Source organism: Engystomops pustulosus, chromosome 1, assembly GCF_040894005.1.
Source record: "Engystomops pustulosus chromosome 1, aEngPut4.maternal, whole genome shotgun sequence".
Classification (NCBI taxonomy): Eukaryota; Metazoa; Chordata; class Amphibia; order Anura; family Leptodactylidae; genus Engystomops; species Engystomops pustulosus.
The window spans coordinates 159,105,649-159,129,670 of record NC_092411.1 but is presented as its reverse complement, the minus strand read 5'-3'; the positions used below and the strand labels follow the sequence as shown (position 1 = coordinate 159,129,670).

Sequence of the window (24,022 nt, the reverse complement as noted above, 5' to 3'; positions counted from 1 at the left end):
TGTGGATGCGTTCTCTCATCCCTGGAACGTTCCCCTAACCTATGCCTTCCCCCCTATTCCCCTGATCGCCAGAGTTCTTGAAAAGATAAGTCAGGAGAAAACAAGAACTATATTTATCTGCCCGAACTGGGCGAAGAAAAGCTGGTACCCGCTATTAAAAGGGATGTCGCAGCAGGATCCGATAATTCTCCTGCTGTCAAGAGACCTGTTATCACAGGGTCCGATACATCATCCGAACCCGGGAAGGTTACAGCTTGCAGCCTGGATCCTGAATCCAGCTACCTAAGGTAAAAGGACTTTCCAGTAAAGTTATCAAGACTCTAAAGGCAAGTAGGAAACCTGTTACATTTGCTATTTACCACAAAATCTGGAAGAAGTTTTCTTCTTTTTGTAAAGACAACCCACCTATCCAATCTAATCCTAATTTTTTACAGGTCCTTGATTTCCTCCAGAAAGGTCTGGAATTGGGACTATCCACTAGTATTTTGAAGGTCCAGGTATCGGCTCTTAGCGAGTTTTTGGCCAGCCGCTCATTGAACACAGGTGGGATAAAAGGTTTATTACAGCCTCCTCTAGGTTAAGACCTCAGGTTATCTTCCTGGGATCTGTCCTTAGTTTTGAACACTTTATCAAAAGGACCGTTTGAACCAATTGACTCTTCTGATGTTAAAAACTTAACCTTAAAAACTGTATTCCTGATTGCTATCACCTTGGCCAGAAGGCTAGGTGAAATACAGGCAATTTCAATCAGAGAGCCTTATATGAGAATTCTAGAAGATAGAATTATTATTATGTTAGACCCTAACTTTGTTCCAAAAGTAATTTCTAACTTTCACAGGAACCAGGAGATTATACTCCCCTCCTTTTGTGAAAATCCGTCCTACGAGAAAGAACAAGAATGGAACTCTTTGGACGTAAGACGCTCTGTTATCAGGTACATAAAAGTTACGAAGCCCTGGCGGGTGGATCATAACCTCTTTATCCAATTTCAGGGGAAAAACAAGGGGAGGAAGGCTTCAAAGGCAACCATTGCGAGATGGCTGAAAACAGCGATATCCCTATGTTACGAGATCCAGAACACACCGGTCCCTGCAGGAATACGAGTGCATTCGACCAGGGCCATGTCGACATCCTGGGCAGAGAGAAGAGGAGCCTCGTTGGAGCAGATCTGTAAGGCTGCAACGTGGTCCACCCCTTCTACATTCTCGAAGCACTACAGACTGGACTTACCATCCTCAAAGGACTTAGCTTTCGGACGTAAGGTTCTGCAAGCAGTTATCCCTCCCTAATTTCCTTACTCATTTTGTAAATCTCCAGGTGGGCCGTCATGGGGGACGAAGTGGAAATCATGAATTAGTTACCTACCGGTAATTCCATTTCCATTAGTCCACAATGACGGCCTATATATTCCCACCCTGAAGTAAAGTTTGTTGTCTAGGTTTATGGATGAAAATTTGTATGTGACTATAACATACTAATAAAACCGTTGTATCCTCCTCAAGTGTGGTTATTTTGAAATCACTGGCGGGAGGATGCACAGAGGGAACTTTTAACCTCTCTTCTTCCTGTCCCTGCAGAGGTCAAGGGGCACCCTCCAGGTGGGCCGTCATGGTGGACTAATGGAAATGGAATTACTGGTAGGTAACTAATTCATGATTTCTGACAAGTAGCCCAGTCTGGAAAATAGCTACGGTAAGTATAGGTTACAAATAAACCGCAACATACTGACCTAGAAGATCCCGATCTTTCGATCCCTAGCTTTGTTCAATTGACTATGCCTCTGTCATGGAAATTTGGCTCTGGTATGCTCTCTCTGTTGCGACTCTGGACCATTTGTCATCTCTGTGTCCAGAGTTCCCATTACAGATACTCAACAGGTCCAGAGGTTGGTGAAGAGTAAATGCCTTTGAAATGTCCGGATTTTTATCACATGTACATCATGGTGTGACTAAGACCATATAAGTCCACCTCCCTCAGCTGGATAAATCTGATATGCTGAGAACTGAGCCATACTCATCCTGTTCATGTCTGTTTTACATTTTTTCTTGATTGGAGACAGTGCCTGAAGAGCCTCCAACCTGAGATGGGTTGGCCCATGAGTCCACCAAAGAGAAAGGAAAGCTACAGGAAAAATGTACTTTTCCACCATATCTGCAGAGAACGGAAGTCAAAGAATTATTGTAGCTGTGAAGGGGAGGGGGCAGATGCTTCATTAATAGGGTCTGATCTTTGGCCAACCAGGGAAAGTAGTGAAGTCACCTTGGCACTAGGCAATTGGTGATAAGAGCACAATAATCCGCTTGTTTCCCAACACCAGACACCCTGTAGGTTTAGGGTCTGAGAAGATTTAGAAGTAGGGGGGTGATGAGACAGTGTAACATCATATTAAGCTGGATCACAGATGGGCATTAGCATAATTTTAAAAGTTGAGTTTAACTTTTCAAGGAGGCCATGGATAACACATATAAAACAATTACCACAGTCACTGTGCCTGGATCTATGAGTAAGTGTCCCTGGTTTATCATGCTTGATTTTGATGGTAGTTTTTCTTTAAATAAAACCTGTCACCATATTTTTCATAAATACAGCTAGTGGCAGATTGCCATAGAGCCCTATTAAGTAACTGATATCCTTCTTTTAGCTAAGCTAGCCTTCTCAACATTGAGGGTACAGACACATGTTCCACTTGCAATGCATTTTGAAACATATTGTGCCGATCCCATCAACTCATTGTGATTAAAACGTGTTTACACACCCTCAGCAAATGTCATGTGACGAGGGTGACATCATCTAAGGTTCTTTTGCCTCCTAACATTTGAAAAATGTGTCCCATGAATGTATCTGATCACATGCAATCGTAGCATGCCTCTATGGACTACACTACCCATATACATTTCTCTAAAAAGTTGCAGTGCTTATGAGTAAAACAGCAACATGTTTGAGGGATTTGCTAGCCATTTTGCCTGGGTTTGATTTTGCTGACTGGTGACTTTTCGTAAAATTTAAATATTTTCCTTAGCGTTTTCTTTTTTACATACTAGCTTATTGCTAATAGTGTTATATTGATTTCTGCTTAGGGACGTTGTTCAGGGTATGGAGTATCTAGAAGAAAAGCGAATGGTTCATCGGGATTTGGCTGCACGCAACATTCTGGTATCAGAGAATGTTGAGGCAAAAATTAGTGACTTTGGTCTAGCCAAGTCTAAACTTCTCCCTGAGGACCTCTCCAGGCTACCTATTAAGTGGACTGCTCCAGAAGCATTAAGACTTAATGTGAGTTGCAATGTATTTTCCTTAACAGTGCAGTGCACAAGATGCTTTTATTTAAATGTAGTTAATATACAGTATGATATTAAATGGCCCATAGCCCTTTATTTAGTATAATATCTTCCAAACTTAACCCTAGAATGCATGACCATAAAAGTCTACACTTTTACATACCTGGGGCGTTTTAGGCCCGTGTGCAAATAACATGGAATAACTCAAATAAAAATACTTTTCAAAGTTTATTTGAAAAATGCAAAGTAAGGATGCATTCCTACTAGCGCTGGTGTCTGCCAGGAGGGGATCTGTAATGGATCTGACCTCCTGGTGTCCCCAGCTAAGGCTGGTAGAATCCGGGCATTCCGGCAGCCTTAACTGGAGTTACCAAGAGATCATATCCACTACGGATCACCTCCTGGCGGACACCAGCACTAGTGATGCATCCTAAGATGTGAATAATTCAAAACATTGGGGCAGATTTATCAAGTGTCTGAAAGTCAGAATATTTCTAGTTGCCCATGGCAACCAATCACAGCTCAGCTTTCATTTTACCAGTGCTCATGAATATTTTAAAGGGGAGCTGTGATTGGTTGCCATGGACAACTAGAAATATTCTGATTTTCAGACACTTGATAAATCTGCCCCATTTTGTGCAAAAAAAACAAACAAATTAACTGAACGGGCTTAAACCGCCCAATATACCCATTCGATATAACTCTTTATAATAATGTTTTTTTGTCTACAAGTTTTTTTTTATATAAAAGTTGCAGTAAACATGCTGCAGGAATATCCCTTTTCAAAGTTTCCTTTTCGAATTTACTAATGACTGCAAAATCTTTCACATGTTATCTGTCATTCAACATCTGGAAAATGAAATTGTAGTATTTTACACAGGACTGTCTATTAAAAATGATTGCTTTGATTTCTTGGTCAGTCAAACCCCTGGATGTAGACTGTGCCATTGTAACCTTAGAAGTCAGTAAACTATAATGAAAAAAAATGATTACAATAAGGGTTGTAGACTCTTTGTGAGTGTCTGTGCAGCCCCCTCCTCTCACCTTCAGCAGGTCACCACTTTCTTTTAGGTGAAGTGGAAATTTTGGGATTTTTGGAGCACAGAGTTTCTTTTTCAAGAAACAAGAAAGCTGACTCCTTCCTCCTTCCTGTTCAGGAACTATGATGATGTCAGAGACGCATGACATCATGAGGTAGCCTCCTTCCCAAGATCGAATAACCATGTAGTCAGGCACAATCCACACTCTGCGCAGCAACAGCAGAGTCATAAAGACTAAGGCTTCATTCACACGACCGTATGGGGGACGTATATACGGCCAACTTATATACGGCCGATATACGCCCCCCATAGACAGCAATGGGTGAACGGTGCCCGACGGGCACACGTGCGGCACCGTACCGCTCCGTACCCGGGAAAAAGATAGGACATGTCCTATCTTTTTCCGTAATACGGCGCCGTGCGCCATGTATCCCTATGAAAAGGGTCAGGGGTGAGCTGCGCTCACCTCCTCCTCTCCCCGTGCACTGCTGTTGCCCGCTACGGTACGGCAGGCAACGGCAGTGTGAATAAAGCCTAAGTCACAGTTTTCCCCAGCAACTGAAGAGACAAAAAGACTTAGGATCACATGTAAACCTCGTATGGGCCTAAAAGGCCCCAGGTATGTAAATATGGGGTATTCACAAAAAAGAGTTATTATACCGAAATGCCTGCAACATAAAAATATATGAACAACTGGAAATGACTAACAACTATATAACAGAGGAATACCTAGAGTTTCAGAATTCTAACTAAAGTAATCTTGCAGTAAAAAGAAAAAAACTAACAGAGCGGGCCTGCAAGGCCCCAGGTATGCATTCTAGGGTTTTTAAAGGTAGGAAAAGATTGACTCATCGGTGCCAAAGCACACCGAACATTTCTAAATCTTCTTAAAATAACATGAACAAAAAACATATAACAACACAATAAAATAAACACAGGATAACAAATACCACTACATACTAAGGGCATTGTGGTGACTGCATATCACACACCTAACTTCTCCAAGGAAAGCAATACAGGCATCATGCTTACACAGGAGTTTCCACATTCCTGGGGGAACACTGTGATGTATGGTAATCATATATATCTATGATGCCTGTAGTCCCATCTCCTAGAGCAGTCTTCAGTCCATAATATCTGGCTGCTACACTGAACATGGTTAAGAGACTGAGCATGTTAGTCTGAGTTAGACCCAAAGCTGCTTTCTTTCCTGGCGCTGCCAACATTCAGGAGTACAAGCCCTGATAAATTCCCCCTTCTGTTCACATCTCAGCTTCTATTTCTCATTAGGAATATGTTGCAATAAAGCTCCAGGTATAAACACCACAATTATCTATATGGCACCATTCCTTTTTGGCTTTCATTGGTTGTGTCAGCATATATATTTTTTTAATCATATGTTTAGGAAAATGCATTAGACTATGCTACCCCATAAAGATGGCCAACACAAAAAAAAATTCAAATGCTATTTTTCCTTTTTTTGTGATTGGAAACTATGGGGGATATGCTTAGAGGGGATGACATATTTGTCCTTCTTTGACTTGCTGTCTGCTCGCAGGGCCTATACTGTGTAAACTGATCAGGCTACAAAGGCAGTATGTAAGCATAGAAACCCATAGATTTCCACTGGCTGTTGATTCTCTGGCCAGGTCAATAATAAAGGTCCAGACATGTGAAATGTACAAGGACAAGACTAATGGATAAAAGTCACACAGACTAGATGCCAGTCTCATCATCCAGCTGGTGTTTTGGTATCATGGTTTCTTCTCTCTCCTAAATGCCAGTTAGCAGTCTTTGCACAATGCTACAACAGTTCATACCTTTTTCTTTCAAGAAATGTGCAGTCTCCTTTGACTCACATGAGGTGGCAGTTTAGGGCAATCACCTACTTCTGTCTGAGCTCCTTGCAATGTAATAGCTTCTTACAGACAACTCATTAATCTCATCAATCATGCTTCCAATACACAGTAGGAAGCTGTTTGCTTTAGGCCATAGACCCCTTTGCTCAGCTTCACATATTGCAGTTAAGGAGTGCTGGCCCGAAGAGATTTCATAACCTACAGTTCTCAACTGCATTTTATTTTTGTCTTTAGATACCATAAGTAGTAGTAGTTCTGGGACCTTCGTTCATGCATTTATTATTGCTATTCCATTCTGTACAATTTTATTGGCAAATTCTTTGTTGTTGTTGTTGTTGATTATAGTAGGCCATAGTCATCTCAACATTTTAAAACTGCCATCTTATCTTTAATTTATTACCTGATTTAGAAATTTTCATCTCGGTCAGATGTATGGAGCTTTGGGATTCTTTTATGGGAAATATTTTCCTTTGGACGAGCCCCATATCCCAAAATGGTAAGAGAAAATCTTTTATATGTCACTTTGCCATTTCATAGAGTAGCAGTATATAGAGAAAAATGTCTAGACACTTGTATTCTCTCAGACTCTTTTCTTGTGCCCTGCACCATACTGTTACTTCATAAAGAAGACGCCTCAGTTATATTAGCTTTTGTACTTCTTGTTAGTTGAAAATTTTAGTGATAAATTTCACGTTTCATTCTGGAAAAACACGGAAATTTTCCAAAATTTCTGAAAAATTCGCCATTTTCAAAGTTTGAAATGTTCTGCTTCTAAGTCACATAGTAACACCACCCAAGTAGTTTGATAACTAACATTTCCTTATGTTGGCATGGTTTTTCTGTGCCCTTTCATTTTTCTAGGCTGTTATGAGGCATAGAACATTAGGTGCAATTTTGAGGGACAACATATCTCTCAACTTTTACAAAGTCTCTCCAATCTGTGCCAAAGTACTTTTATTAGTAGAGGTGAAGTACAGGGAAAGTGCGGGGCCTGGGTCCTAGCGCATTCTCAAGCCGTTGACATTGCACACATTATATGCACTAGGGTCAGCGGATGTCGTCAAGGAGACAGTGTAAACAATATACAGTAACGTGCCAGGCAGCGTATGTTGTGAGCATTAAAACCATAAACAGAGAATGCGAAAGTTAAAAACAAAAGCAGGATACATATGATGGACATTTACATGCATAAATTCTCTAGCGTTATTCCAATTTTGTACAAAGCAAGGAAAGCGACTAGAGATGAGCGAACATACTTGTCCGAGCATTAGCGTACTTGTAACTGCTCGTTGCTTGGGCAAATACTTCGCCAGTTCGAGAAAATGGCATCTCCCGCCGTTTTGATTTTTGGCGGCCAGAAACAGAGCCAATCACAAGCCAGGAGCCTCTGCACTCCACCCAGCATGACGTGGTACCCTTACACGTCGATAGCAGTGGTTGGCTGGCCTGATCAGGTGACCCTGGAATAGACTAGCCCCTGCCCGCGCTGCTCGGATCATTCTCTGTCTGGATGCCGTCAGGGAGAGATCTGCTGCTGCAGGGATAGCGTTAGGGTGCTATATTAGCTTAGTGTTAGGCAGGAACCCAACAGCCAACTTTAATTTTTTTTTTCAAAACTAAAAGTCATCACAGGCAAAGCACAAAATCCAGTTGTGTGCTGTCAGTGTAGGTTAGAAACTACTAGCCATACAAGAATCCAACAGGCCTTCTTAGGGCTACAATAGCGTTATATATATATTTTTTTATTTGCTTGTGGCTGGCCTTGCTGGCAATAGTAGTGCAGCTAGTACCATATTGTGACGAATTTGCAGGGAGACTTGCGACCGTTGTGTTTAGCTCTTAGTGACACACATATCCATCTCAAACACCTAAGTGGGACAATTTATTAGGGGTTTGATTGAATTAGGCACAGTCTGCTGATTTTTTTTTTTACTTAAATTTTTTTTCAAAACTAAAAGTCATCACAGGCAAAGCACAAAATCCAGTTGTGTGCTGTCAGTGTAGGTTGGAAACTACTAGCCATACAAGAATCCAACAGGCCTTCTTAGGGCTATAATAGCGTTATATATATATATATTTTTTATTTGCCTGTGGCTGGCCTTGCTGGCACTAGTAGTGCAGCTAGTACCATATTGTGAAGAATTTGCAGGGAGACTTGCGAACGTTCTATTTAGCTGTTAGTGACACACATATCCGTTTCAAACACCTAAGTGGGACAATTTATTAGGTGTTTGATTGAATTAGGCACAGTCTGCCGATTTTTTTTTTTACTTTAATTTTTTTTTCAAAAGCTACACTCCCTAGGTTCATGTCTCAAGTTACTGGGACTCGTGGTAGAGCACTGTTGAGGCCAGAACAGTGTGAACAGGTGATGTCGTGGATTGCGGACAATGCTTCTAGCCATTTGTCTACCAGTCAGTCTTCCACGCAGTCCATCCATGTCACCAAAATCAGCACTCCTCCAGCTCCTCCACCTCAGCCTCCTTCCCCCCAGTCTGCCCCCTCCCAGGAAAATTTGGCATTTGAACCGGCATACTCTGAGGAAGTGTTTTCTGGACCCTTCCCAGAGTCACAAACCACTTGTCCGATTGCTGCTGAGCTCTTTTCCGATGCCCAGGTTTTCCACCGGTTGCAGTCTGTGGATGATGATGACATTGTTGACGTAGTGGAAGAAGTGTGTAAAGAGGTGTCGGACGATGAGGAGACACGGTTGTCAGACAGTGGTGAAGTTGTTGTCAGGGCAGGAAGTCCGAGGGGGGAGCAGACTGAGGGATCGGAGGATGATGAGGTGACAGACCTAAGCTGGGTTGATAGGCCGTGTGAACACAGTGCTTCTGAGACGGAGGCGAGTCCTCGACGAGAACAGGTTGGAAGAGGCAGTGGTGGGGCCAGACGGAGAGGCAGGGCCAGAGCTGGTGCATCAGCGCCAAATGTTTCATGTAGTGAAGCTCCCCTGGCGAGGGCTAGATTTTCAGAAGTCTGGAGGTTCTTTAAAGAAACACCGGATGACCGATGGACTGTGGTGTGCAACCTGTGCCACACCAGGATCAGCAGGGGTTCCACCACTACCAGCTTAACCACCACCAGTATGCGCAGGCATATGAATGCTAAACACCCCACTGAATGGAACCAAAGCCGTTCACCTCCGGCCGGGCACACCACTGCTCCTTCCCCTGTGTCATCTGATGCTTCTGCTAGTCAGCCCCCTGCCCAGGACCCCGGCCCAAACACCTCCCGTGCGAAAACCACACCTTCGCCTCCACGATCCTCCACAGCATCCACCAATGTCTCCATGCGCAGCGTTCAGCTCTCCATACCCCAGACGCTGGAGCGCAAGAGGAAGTACAGTGCAACCCACCCACACGCCCCCAAGCCCTCAATGTCCACATCTCCAAATTACTTGGCCTGGAGATGCTGCCCTATAGGCTGGTAGAGACCGAGGCCTTTCGCAACCTCATGGCGGCGGCCGCCCCTTGGTATTCGGTCCCCAGCCGCCACTACTTTTCCCGATGTGCCGTCCCAGCCCTGCACCAGCACGAGTCAGACAACATCATCTGTGCCCTGACCAACGCCGTTTCTGACACCTGACCACGGACACATGGACGAGTGCTGACGGGCAGGGCCACTATATATCGACGGCACATTGGGTTAACTTGGTGGAGGCTGGGACCGAGTCTGACCCTAGGGCTGCTCATATACTGCCGACGCCAAGGATTGCGGGGCCTACCTCGGTCCAGGTCTCTCAGGCCTACTATGCCTCCTCCTCCTCCCACCCCTCCTCCACCTCCTCCTCCGAATTACCATCCGTGGGCTTGGCGCCATCAGTCGGTAGCTCTAGGCACAGCAGCAGTGCCGTCGCTAAGCGACAGCAGGCTGTGCTCAAACTGCTGAGCCTAGGCGATAAAAGGTACACCGCCCAAGAGCTATTACAGGGCATCACGGCGCAGACTGATCTGTGGCTGGCACCGCTGAACCTGAAGCCAGGCATGGTTGTGTGTGACAACGGCCGTAACCTGGTGGCGGCTCTGCAACTCGGCAGACTGACACATGTGCAATGCCTGGCCCATGTGTTAAATCTCATAGTTCAGCGGGTTCCTCAAGACATACCCCAATCTGTCTGATTTGCTCACGAAGGTGCGCTGCATCTGTGCGCATTTCAGGAAGTCCAACACAGATGCTGCCACTCTCAGGGCAGCGCAGCGCCGCCTCCAACTGCCCGCTCACCGACTGTTGTGCGACGTGCCCACGAGGTGGAATTCTACATTAACCATGTTATCCAGAGTTTACCAGCAGCGCAGAGCGATTGTAGACTGCCAGATGTCAAATTCCACCAGAACTGGTAGTCAGGTCAGTCAGCTTCCTCAAGTCTACAATGAGGAGTGGACGTGGATGTCTGATATCTGTCAGGTGCTGAGTAACTTTGAGGAGTCAACACAGATGGTCAGTGGCAATGCCGCCATCATCAGCCTCACCATCCCGCTGCTTGGCCTGTTGAAAAACTCTCTGGTCAGCATGAAGTCAGAAGCTTTGCGCTCGTCACAAGAGACGGGGGAAGAAGATTCCCTTGTTCATAGCCAATTCACCCTCAGGTCTGTTTCTCAGCGCATATCAGAGGAGGTGGAGGAGGATGAGGAGGAAGAGGAGGACAATGTTGGCGAGACAAAAGAGGGGAGCATTGCTCAGTCCTTCACTGTTCAGCGTGTATGGGCAGAAGAAGATGAGTTAGAGGAGGAGGAAATGGACAGTCAGGCCAGTGAGGGGAGTGAATTCTTGCGAGTTGGGACTCTGGCGCATATGGCAGATTTCATGCTAGGCTGCCTATCCCGTGACCCTCGCGTTCAAAGAATTTATTCCAGCACCGATTATTGGTTATTCACTCTCCTGGACCCACTTTACAAGCAAAATCTTTACACTCTCATCCCTGGAAGGAAAGGAGTGTGAGAATGCATGAATACCAGCAGGCCCTGGTGCACAAGCTGAAACAGTATTTCCCTTCTGACAGCGCTAGCGGCAGAGGGCGTACTTCTGCGGGACAAGTAGCGAGGGAGATGGTAGGCGAGCAGGCAGCTTGTCCAGCACTGGCAGGGGTACGCTTTACATGGCCTTTGCCAGTTTTATGTCACCCCAGCAAGACACTGTCACCTTTCCCCAGTCTCGGCAGAGTAGGGCTGATCTTTACAGAAAGATGGTGAGGGAGTATGTAGCTGACCATACCATCATCCTAAATGATCACACAGCTCCCTACAACTAATGGGTTTCAAAGCTGGACATGTGGCACGAACTGGCGCTGTACGCCTTGGAGGTTCTTGCCTGCCCTGCCGCTAGCGTGTTGTCTGAGCGGGTTTTCAGTGCAGCTGGTGGCATCATCACCAATAAGCGTACACGCCTGTCGACTGACAGCGCTGACAGGCTGACGCTTATCAAGATGAATAATGCCTGGATTTCTCAGGATTTCCATTCTCCACCAGGTGAAAGAAGCTCAACCTGAATAATGTATGCACTCCTCCTCCTCATTTTCCTCCTTCTCCTGCTCTTTGTAAACTAAAGTAGAGGAAACTGGCTATTTTTTGCCAGGGCCAACTGGCTCTAGCTATAGTACTCTATGTATTTGATTTTTCTGGAAGGCCACCTACCCGGTCCTCTGTTTTAAACAATTTTTGGGAGTGCCTCATACAGGTACTCTATGTATTTAATTTTTCTGGAGGGCCACCCACCCAGTCCTCTGGTTTAAAAACTTTTTTGGACTGCCACATACAGGCACTCAATCTATTTAATTTTTCTGGAAAACCACCTACCTGCTCCTCTGGTTTGAAAACTTTTTTGGACTGCCACATACAGGCACTATCCAAAATTAATTGTCTCCATAGAAGCCTCCACACGTCGTCTTTATAGCTGCCTCCACACGTTGTCTCCATTGCTACCTCCACACATCATCTCCATAGCTGCCTCCCAAAGTTGTCCATATAGCTGCCTGCATACATCCCCTTAGCAAACGAGCTGTGTCAGGCAGAATTTTGGGTTGTTTTCATGGCTTCCACATCAAACTTGTTAACTTTGTCGCCACCCTGCTGTGTTATCCACAAAATATACTGGCAAACTTTTATGATTTACAGATATTATTTCAGCGCTTCTTGCGCACCTGTTTACATTCCCCTCACCCACCATAACTAAGCCAATTACTTATAAGAACAGTACTACACTTGATCTCATACAAAAGGTTCTTAGAAGTGCTGTTTGTAGCCCCCGCCTGCTTTGAAATTATACTTTTTTCAAAGTAAACGCTTCTGGCCCCCAGGCCCATTTTGGGTGGGAAGGAGCCGAGAGACAGGGTCTTGGACAGGAGAAAGCTCGCCTGGCAGCGGACCGCCAGCTCCATCCCAAGATTAGGCAGTCTCAGAGGCATCCATGCATACTGCCCCTGCTGTTTCCTGTCCATTTCGCCTCCACGATCCTCCACAGTGTCCACCAATGTCTCCATGCGCAACTTTCAACTGTCTATACCCCAGACGCTGGAGCACGAGAGGATATACAGCACATCATCCCCTTATCAAACGAGCTGTGTCAGGCAGAATTTTCAGGTGTTTCATCAGATACATAATGGAACTCGGCACATCAGTCGCCGCCATGCTGGAGACCTGAAGTTGCAATCATAGCAGCGCAATATGGATGCCCCATACTGTCGCTCTTATTCATGGAAGTTGTCTCCATGGCTGCCTTCACATGTCGTCCCCTGGCTGTCAGGCTGTCAGGCTCATTTTTCGGGTGTTTCACCAGATACGTTATGGAACTTGGTCACTATGTTGCCACCATGCTGTGTTATCGACTAAATATACCGTAGGAAATCATTTCAACGCTTCTTGCTCACCTCCTTTGGTTCCTCTCTGCCGCCTTAACCAGGCAAAATACTGATACATACAGTGCTACACGTTATCCTTGCCAAAAGGAATTTTTTTAATTGGTTTGAAGCCTGAGTCCATTAGAGGTTTGTCGCCATGCCACTCTCTAGCCTGCTGCTGCTGCCGCTACCTCTGCATGCCATGTTCTATAGTGTCAGGGTCAATTATTGGATGTTTTAGATGCTATCTAGCCTCATTCGTTCACTCTGTCATCGCCATGCTGTTGCCCATAATTTTGGCATAATGGTGCGATTAAGCAGCCTCAGAGGCATCCATGCATGCTGCCCCTGCTGTTTCCTGTCTACTTCTGTGGTGTTTCCATCATTTTCTGAGGTTTCCAGGTGTTTGGCCAAGCTTCCCTGTGCAGACCCTTGGTCCCCTTGAAAAATGCTCGAGTCTCCCATTGACTTCAATGGGGTTCGTTATTCGAGACAAGCACTCGTGCATTGGGAAAAGTTTGTCTCGAATAACGAGCACCCGAGCATTTTAGTGCTCTCTCATCTCTAAAAGTGACCATATTCTTTTTTTATTTGAAACAACTACATATTGCTGGTAACCTACAAGAAAAGGATACTAGCAATATGTAGTTGTTTCAACTAAAAAACTGTACAAAATTGGAATAACGCTAGAGAATTTATGCATGTAAATGTCCATCATATGTATTCTGCTTTCTGTTTTTAACTTTTGCATACTCTGTTTATGGTTTTAATGCTCAAAGTGTACGCTGCCTGGCACGATACATTGTTTGCACTGTGTCCTTGACGGCATCCGCCACCCATCATGCATATATTGTGCGCGACGCAGACGGACGATGTCAACGGCTTTAGAATGCGCTTGTAAGTGCGAAGTTGTCAGGCCCCGCGCTTTCCCTGTATTTCACCTCTACTAATAAAAGGACTTTCGCAAAGATTGGCGAGTGCCGCATATTTTCGTCTATTCGATGTTTATGGGGAATGAATATTTCCAGAGTAGCACCACTATTTGCATTGTTTAAAACAACTGTTCTGCTTCTTCGAATGTATCTTCATCCGGTACGACTGAAAGCGCCTTGATGCAGGTGGATGGTGCCGAGAATCTTTCACCTGTTGCCACATTGGGGCAGATTTATCAAGCTGTCTGAAAGTCAGAATATTTCTAGTTGCCCATGGAAACCAATCACAGTTCAGCTTTCATTTTACCAGTGCTCATGAATATTTTAAAGGGGAGCTGTGATTGGTTGCCGTGGGCAACTAGAAATATTCTGACTTTCAGACAGCTTGATAAATCTGCCCCATTATGTTTTACAAAGCCTGTTTCACAGGGTTAAAACAAAATGGATTTGTGACCTAGAAATTTTTATTGTTTTGGAGATTACGTTCAATTAGGCCAAAAATTACACATGCACAATGGATTAAATGAACAAATGACCTGCAAAGTTTGATAACCAATTTCTCTCGAGTATGCCAGTACCCCATATTTGGTGGTAAACTGCTATATGGGCACATGGACGGGAATTGAATGAAAGTAGCAACATTGCACACAATGAACAGAGCACATTGTACAGAGCGCATTTTTTTTGGTAATGTGAACATATGGGGGATTATTTTTATGCAAGAAGAGAAACACTGTACAGATACTTTGGGGGTCTATAGGTTATTCAAGAGATTTAATTAACTATTTCAAGGTGGACAAGAAAATAATACATTTTTGTTTTGAGTGTTTAGCACTTTATTGAGCTTCTCACCGTACCATAAAAATAATATTTTGGGGCACATTTACTAAGGGTCAGAACGGCGCATTTTCGTCGGGTTTCACATTTTTTTTCCATTTTGCCCTGAATTGCCCCGGATGGGATTGTATTGTATCGGCGCCGGCTTGCATGCCACACAAATCGGGGACAACCCGACTGATTTGGACAAACCGCGGTATTTAAAAAAGCAAATTGTGTCACAAGATCAGCACTCACATGCACCGGGAAGAAGAAGGTGCACTCCGGCGGACCTCAGCGGGGGAAGCGACAGATGCAGGAAATTGGACACACGATCTTAGTGAATTGCGGCAGACCCGAATCCTCGCCGCACAACGCATGGCGGGGATCATGACGGAACGGGTGTTTTAGGGATTAAACACCCAGAAGCTGAACTTTTCCAATCCCGAGTGTTAGTGCTAACACAGCCCAGCCCCAGCAGCAGGATGCAATGTCCTGCAATATTCTTCTGATGCAGCATCATAAAAAGGCACTGCGTCAGAAGAAGGATCCAAATGACTTTGGTAGCAGTCTTTAAGTAATTAAAGCAAGTCTACACCCTCTCATGCTTTATAATATGCTCCAAGATTGTAGGCACAGTGATATTAGAAATACGTTTATTATTTATAGCTGCAACAACTGCCTTATTAGCATACAAATTAAACTGGTAATATCTAGAAAATGGCATAATGGACAGAAATACAGGGTTTTACAGTGCATGTAGACGAGAGCCATTTCAGGACTTTTGAAGGTCCTCCAAAGGTCCTGAAACCACAGATTGGAAGCAGGCAGCAGGGATGATTCTAGATTCTAGTACCATATATAGAAAGTGACTCCAGACTTGTAAGGACTATAATATTTGTACAGCCCAGGGCCAATGGCTGTCTTAATCCGCCCTTGGCCAGTAAAATCTGCTTTTAACTACCTTTTACCTTCTCTGTCCTACAACGGCAAGCAATTATTACCATAAGCTCCCTACCATGGCCCCCCTGGTATCTCCTATAACTTCTTATATTTCAATCCATGTCCATGCATAGAAAAATACAAAAATATATTAATCCATGTTCCCTGCAACCACGTCACAACCACAAACTGCTTAATCTCTTGCTATGATCACACCTTTACAAATGGCAAATCTTCCACCCTACATCACCAATTCCATTCCATATATTCTTTTTTTAAACTGGTTGGCCACTTTACCTCGTGATTTTTGTAATGTGTTTGTAAGTTTGGGGGGTAGGATATTAGATAATTACCAATATACCAATATAATCTATTAAAAGTTATGCAATGCTTTCTTGAAATATAAAGCGAAGGTTACTTCTCGTTTACCTCAACATCTGTCATTCCTGTCCATAAAATGGCAGGAGATGAAGATTCAAGTGATCCAAACTATCCATGACCAATCTCCCTTCCTGGACCTTAAAGGACATCAACCATCAGATTTACTGATGGTACATGCCCCAAGCTTACTTGCTCGTCCCACTGTCAGGGGATAATCTCACCTGAGCGCCTCTCGGCTCTGACTTCTGCTAATATGCACACCCCTTACATGTTCATGGCACCTGGCCCCGCCTGTAAATCATGACATCATTGCAGACAGAGCCGGGTGTCATGAACACGGAGGGGGCGTGCGTATATTAGCAAAAGGCAGAGCTGAGAGGTGCTCGGGTGATGTAGCCCTGAGTGCCTCTGGCTCATTTAAATATCTTTATACAGTCTTTTTTAGAACAATGGTAGACATCCTTTAAGTTTGTATTCATGAATACTATAAGGTAAGAGACGTGGGGCCTTTACATTTCAAGAAAGTAGTGCAGAACTTTTAATATAGGTACTGTATAATGGTAAATTACTTAATATTCTGCCCCAATGCTTATACCTACACTACAATGTGAGGCAAAGTGGCCAACCCCTTCTCCTTTTAAACATGTGACCATCATAACCATCCTTAAAAACCATCTCTTAATCAACTTGGTCCAGTTATTTCCCCATCTCTTTACTTTCACTTTAGAACCCATTTATTAACATTTAGTCTTTAAATTCTCTTCTTTCCTCTGTCAAATTCAAATTCACCAAATCCTCCAAAATGTACTCCATTGAATTCACTAATATATCAGATTCTATCTAACTTCCAACCAGACTACCACCAAAGCCACATGGTGAAAGTTGCTAAAGATCTGCTAGACATTCTGAGACCACTGCTCTTCTTCAATTATATATTTGGACAGAGACCTCTCTCACAATCCCATGGCGTTAAGTAGCTATTTGTATTAATTACACTCGAGGTCCATAGCCCGTATGATTCCTCTCCACTTTCCAAAATTCCAGAGTGTTAAAGTGTTAAACAGCAATATCATCCATATTTGTCTCCTAAGTTTTTAAACTTAACTTAGCAAAAAGTAATTTTATTTTTCCCATATAATTTACAATCAATAACAGTTAATGACAACATACATCCCCAAATTACCGTAAATTTAAAGCGCAAGTCCAACATTTTTTTTCACAAATCAATAGCTGTTGGAATTTAGAAGAACTTTGCCTATATATCTGTTACCTATAACTAGCAGTTTCTTTGGTATCATTGTCATTTTAGCCTGGCTTTATGCTAGCTGGGTCTCCTGCCTATTCTGGTTTCTCTTATGAACCGTACATTTATAAACAATATACAATGTGAAAGTGGGGAAGACACCTCTGGTGCCTGCTGACAGAGGAGGAAGGAGGGGGAGGTCATGTGACAGTGCTTTCTGTGTGTATATCAGAGCTAAATATGTTCAGTGCTATGGATAAAAAATGCCTCCTACACAGAATAGTGTGGTATAAGATCTCCCCTGTTAGTCACTTCATCCTTGTTCAAAGAACTTTCTCATGCTGAACCCCCTTCCCCACCTTATAATCAGTACTTTGGGAACATTATACAGAAGCTATTAAAGAGGACCTGTCACCTAAATTTTCGGCACTAGGAGCTGCTTACCAAAGTAAGCAGCTCCTAGTGCTTGATCAAACGCAGCAGTGTTATAGTGATAGCGTTACCAGAAACCTCCGGTAACGCTATCAAACACTGCGGCGGGGTACAGCTTTGCAAGCTGTCCGATGTATTCATGAGGGGGCGGTCCGAGGTGCTGCCTCTTCCCCGGACCGCCCCGCTAGCTCCATAGGCCGGCAGTCTCGCCCCTAGTCTTGCCCCAACCCCGTCCCCTCATGAATACGTCGGACAGCTTTGCGAGCTGTCCAACAATTACATCCTACCCCGCCGCAGTGTTTGATAGCGTTACCGGAGGTTTCCGGTAATGCTATCACTCTAACACTGGGGCGTTTGATCGAGCACTAGGAGCTGCTTACTTTAGTAAGCAGCTCCTAGTGCCGATAAATTGGGTGACAGGTCCTCTTTAAACCTTAGGTCTCACACAGCATGGACTATGTACTTCATGTGACTGTTTTACTTCTGATTTCTACCACTTATTACATGTTCCATGCTCCTCCATGTGATGAAAGCTGCCAGGGTAGTCACTATATACATCCTCTGTGGAGTGTTCAGTGGATTTACTTATAGGAATCTCACTGGATTTACTGCTAAATTACTGAATGAGAGAAGATAAGGTATCATGGGAACTGTGGCAAGATTGAATTTGACTGCCTTTTCTTTATAAATCTACATTCAAACCCTTACCATGTTCTGATACTTCCATCTCTTAAAAAAGTTTCTCACGTTTGTTAATATTTAAAATTTGAGACAAAAATTCTTATTATTTTGACATAAATATTTAAAATAGGCTAATAAAGAAATTTTGGGGTGCTGCCATTTTACATCTGTTTTTGTTTTTTTTGCAGACAATAAGAGAGGTACTTGAGAGGGTGCAGGATGGTTATCGCATGGATGCTCCAGAAAGCTGTCAACCTGTTGTGTTCACACTAATGAAGAGTTGCTGGGAAGAGGATCCAAGCAAACGCCCTTCATTCAAGAAACTGAGAGAGAAATTAGAAAAAATAATGTTAGGGGATTAAAACCTTATGATCCCATGTTCATTAGAAATGCTGTTAGGTAATTTGCAATTTTTCTGAAGTTAGGTTTTGGTAATATTCTTTAGTTAAATATTTTAGTGTTTAAATCAGAAAACCAAACACCAAATCTTGCATATTACAGTCTTATATAACAAGTACCCAGTTTTTAGACCTATAATGTGTTGCCACTGTCCTTCTTGGAAAGCATGTTGCACCAATAAAGGCCTTATTTGTAAACATCTCAATAGCACTCACAGCACCATACAATTCGGCTCACTGGTGGTGGCATCTGTATACATTTTTGTGTGTTAGGAAGTATGTTTAGAATTATATCTAGCTCTGGTCATTTGGTAATAATCAGACAACCACTTGACTAATTTATGTGATTCATTTCTAAGAAAAATGTAAATGTTTATATGCTAACACTGCAAAATATTGATACATTTTACAAAGTCATCAAATAATTGCAAATTACCTTATGTAAAATATGGCCCATGGAATCTACCCTTGACTTTGATTCCTAACAATCAATTTCGCCATTTTAAAGGGATACCGTCCATGCTGCATGTTGGATCTTGAAGATTTACTCTGTGAATATGCTATAGATATAATAATGCTAAAAATATCTACATGCCATGTATATTTTTTGAAACTGCATATCATAGTATGTGCTTGTACCATAAACCTGTATATGCCATATGCTTTTCACATAGAATACTTTATTTCTAGCTAAGCACTTTCCATTCTAGATAACTTCCAGGATATCACACATCGTTAAGTGTAAAGTCACACATAATATACACCAGCCAACAGTACATTGGTTTAAGTGTTGCCATATGTCAATAAATGCTTGAAGATATATTTGTGACATTTGCTTCAATATCTGCCAGTTATAGGTTATGTCATGTGTTTATCCCATATTTATTCTTATTTTTCTTGTAAATATTTTCACATTTGACAAATGACATATTTTGTTATGTGGCTGAAACGTACCATTGATGAATACTGGAGCCATAATAAAATTAATTGAGAATTGCATCAATCCAATAAGTCCTCTATTAATTTTGTATCAAGGGACTGTCATATATGTTGCACCTATATAACCAAATGCCTTGTTAACCTAGTACTAGCAATATGTAGACATTGTATTACCTTGACTTCTTTTCTCTTATGACTATGTTGTGGACACCGAATCAAGAGCCATGGGTGAAAGAGTTTGGGGGCCGTGCTCTAGGGAGGAGGGTTTAAGTGTCAGTTTTCAGTTAAGTTGAATCTGCCAACATCCCCCCCATGCTTCCTATGAATATGAAGTTTCTGCTTGCTCTGATGATGAGGATGATGATGCTCCCCACCAAAAGAAGCATCATTTTCGGATAAGGATACAGAAATTTAGTGGAAGAGGTATTTTTTTATTTTATATTTACTCTTCGTAATTTCTGTTTATCATTCTACTGAAATTATTTGTTTTGTTTGTTGTAGGTCCAAAATGTTTTGTTTGGTCAGCTCCAAAAATTGGCCTCCAAAAATTGTATCTGGAGGGGGATATTACAGCATTATTAAATTTTATTAAAGCAAGTTGGCCAAACAAAGGAGATTAGCTGGTGGGCCTAATCTATCACTCCAGCTAACCTGGATAGAGGAGAAAATTACAAAAACCCTTTATGATGAACAAGCCAAGGGGATTGGGAATTTTGACATCTGTCATGTTGATTAAGGTATGTCTTTTGTTTGCTACATGGATACATTTTGAATGTGCATTTTTGGTCTTAAATGTTTCTTATTTTTGCAAACATCTGCATTGAGTAATGTAAGTCTAGCAACTTATGCAGATGTGAACGATGCCTAATGCATAAATGCAAATATTTTCCAACAGTCCATGGTATGCAATGTAGCTTTTATGGTGAAATTCTGGTGACCCAGAAAATTCTGATTTCTACAATTGAGTCCATGGGCAAGAATTACAAATGCTCAGTTCTTTTCCCCACTCTTCATCCAGGAAATCAGTCCCAGGATGACCATGTGAACAAGGCTTCATTATCCCCCCTGGTTTTTACAGGCTCTGATCCAGTCACACAGCCCATCCCATTTTTTCAATCCGTAATAGATGAACAGGTTCAAAGCAGCCAAACGCAGGGTAAACGGTAAAAAACATATGCTTTTTTAAAATGCATGTGTTTTTAAAACGGACTGAAAACACATGCTTTAAAACAGTCCCAAAACAGGATGTGTGGCATCAACCTTACCGATTACCTTCGTTCTGATGTTATATCTTCTGATGCTATATTTTGGATCTCATTCAAAAACCATTAACAATCAGCATTCCTTTACATTGGGAGAATCCAAGTGGCAACATAGATGAATCCATCCACTTTCCTCCTTCAGATAAAGCAGGAAATGATTGCATCCATTTCCCAGCCTATAAATATATATATACAGGCAGTCCCCGGGTTATATACAAGATAGGGTCTGTAGGTTTGTTCTTAAGTTGAGTTTGTATGTAAGTCGGAACTGTATATTTTATCATTGTAATCCCACCAAGAACTTTTTTGGTCTCTGTGAAAATTGGATTTTAAAAATGTTGGGTTGTCATAAGAATCAATATTAACACTAAAGCTTCATTACAGACACATTTGATAACTGTTTCAGCTGTTTATTGTAGCCTAGGACTAAAGTACAATAAATTACCAATATCCAGAGGTCCGTTTGTAACTATGGGTCGTATGTAAGTCGAGTGTTCTTAAGTAGGGGACCGCCTGTATAGCGCTCCAGGCTGCTAATTATGCACGCCGCCTCCAGCATGGGAGAGGGATGTGGCGTCACGCAAGAGGCGTGAATTCATGCCTCTTGCATGATAGATCCCTCCCTCTCCAACATGATGTCACGCAGCTCGGAGAGCCGCACAACTCATCCCCACGGCCTAGCCTGCTAATTATAAGTCTTTTTTCTAGGTGATCCTGGCATGTTAAGATTAGAGAAGACAAGAATCAGGATCAAAATGAAGAGGACATGTGAGTATATGTAGTGGTTTTTTTTACTTTTTGGTAATGGTAGATCTCCACAGAACCTGAGTGAAGTTGGCACCCCCACCTTGTTCAAATTAAACTAAATTGGTGTCAAACGTTTGTGCTACATTTGTGCTGGTTTGTGCAGCAGAAATTTTCATTTGTGCCGCTATCGTTTTTAAAATATTCATAAAAGTTTCCAAAGGTCATCAAAGCTCAACCAGCCCCCCCCCCCCCCACATTACCTAAAGCATACAAAACTGGTGCCAATCAATTATGCTACATTTGTACTGGTTTGTGCTGCTCAAATTTTTGTTTGTGTTGCTTTTGTTTTGAAGATATTAATGAAAATTTAAAGGTCAAAAGTTCAGCAAGCCCCTCCACATTAACCGAATCAAAAGTTGTGTCAGCAGAGGTCAGCAGTAAATGTAATCTCCTTGAGTAGGACAATGGTGAGGATTTGCTCTGTAAACTCATGATTTCCTCCACCAGCATTTATACTGAATATTGGTATTTTGTCTCAGCAAAACATGGCATATATAGTTTACTGTCAAGTATTGTGAGACAAAATACAATGGAACTCTTTGCTATGATAACACTATTTAAAATGAACTATGCATTCTTCTAGAGAAAATTTTATTTGCTGCCTACAAAAAATACGAAACAGAATGTTGAACTTGGCTTCAGAACATTGAAGGTTGGTTTCCAGTGAGAAAAAGTAAATACAGTGAACTGTTCGAACCTCTCAAGTTTAATACAATAACTCACTAAAATTACTTTTTTTCATGAAATCTTGTCATTACTCCTTTGTGTAGAGCACAAAATGGGGACATACCCTGGTGTTTTCAGATACAATGGTTACATCCTTTCGCAGGTCATCATACATCTCCAAGGTGCTTTGGGTCTTTTTACAGAATGTCATGTAATGCCCAAGTGTGTCTGGTGTCGGGCCCTCCTGAAATGTGATTACTGCTTTCAATGTGAATTTCTCTCCTTGAAGTAGCAGGGTAGAGGGAAATTCACTCAGAGAAAACAGTTTTGGATTTTGTTCCAAGGTCGGCTCCAACCAGACAAGTTCTCTTAAGCTGTAACTGTGAGAAACAGTTCCTGTACAGACCACCTTTCCCGATGCATCTGTTTTACATGCTGTTGGACATTGAACAGGCAGTGGGATTGGTCTTAGGCATGTAGATGCTGCAAGGTTTAGCCCTTGTTTAACAGCAGACTGAAGGTGATTTATGCCAGACGCTGAGAGAACTGACAAGTCAATGGAGACAAAAGGAATTTGCCTTGTGGTTGGTGTGTAAAGTTTGCAATACTGGGAGGAACATTGCCTTGTGAAGTGAACACTTGATTTTCTATCATAGTTTTTTGAATTACTGTGGACACATGGCACTGTGCATCAACCCGGTGAACACCAGTCTTCAGCTGAACAGGGCAGAATATTGAACTCAGAATCTCTGCCCTCAGAGGCCTGGATGACTTTCTGGAGAGAAAAAATATCACGGGTTATGGGGATAAAACATTGATTTAATTCTTGAAGGTTGGACTTGATGGACTTGCGTCTCCTTCCAGCCTTATATACTATGATACTATGATACTATGAATATGTATGTTGTGTGACACCCTTTGAAGCAATGGATTTCACAAGCTGGAATACTTTATTCTCTTCTGAACTTTTTAACACATTTTGAGTAGAAAGACTGTCATAGAAAGCACAGCACAGACTTTGACAGAAGGCATCAAAGGCACTGGTGATCATGACACAGTATCGTCCTTTGCCAAGTTTGATTGGCTTTTGATTGTTTCCATTTTTTAATAGCCCTAGCTTTACTTTTTCCCCTTTACATCTAAAAGTTGCCATTCAGGACAAGGGTAGAGGTAGCTCAATTTCCGTTTTTTTGGTGGTACTGCAATGCCTCTCCAGTTTTCCAAGGTTGCTGTTTCTTCTGTGTCCATGTCTGTGTCAACTTGGGGCTCTTGAGAGCAGTTGTCATCCATTTCTTGCTCCTCTAAACCTTTGTGACATCACTCCAGGTCTATAAGTTTTTTACATGCTTTATAATTGCTTTACAATTTAATTAATCTTCAAAACAAAAGCAGTAAAAACTAAAATTTGAGCAGCATAAACCAGCACAAATATAGCACAGGTTACCCTGCGACCCATGTCTCAGGTTGCAGGTGCACCCGTGTGCCTCTGTGTGCCCCTCTGCACCACTCAC

The 24,022-nt window shown here is 42.6% G+C and overlaps 1 protein-coding gene across 2 annotated transcripts in view; it reads left to right on the top strand.

Moving 5' to 3' along the window:
* MATK (megakaryocyte-associated tyrosine kinase) overlaps positions 1–19,829 on the top strand; it is a 64,268-nt gene extending 44,439 nt beyond the window's left edge. For both annotated transcript variants that reach the window (XM_072113113.1, XM_072113107.1), the window contains 3 exons: positions 3,078–3,273; positions 6,587–6,673; positions 18,628–19,829. In XM_072113113.1, coding sequence (XP_071969214.1) covers positions 3,078–3,273; positions 6,587–6,673; positions 18,628–18,801 — 457 coding nt within the window. In that variant the 3' untranslated portion in view covers positions 18,802–19,829. The remainder of the gene's footprint in view (positions 1–3,077; positions 3,274–6,586; positions 6,674–18,627) is intronic.
* The last annotated feature ends 4,193 nt before the right edge of the window (positions 19,830–24,022 follow it).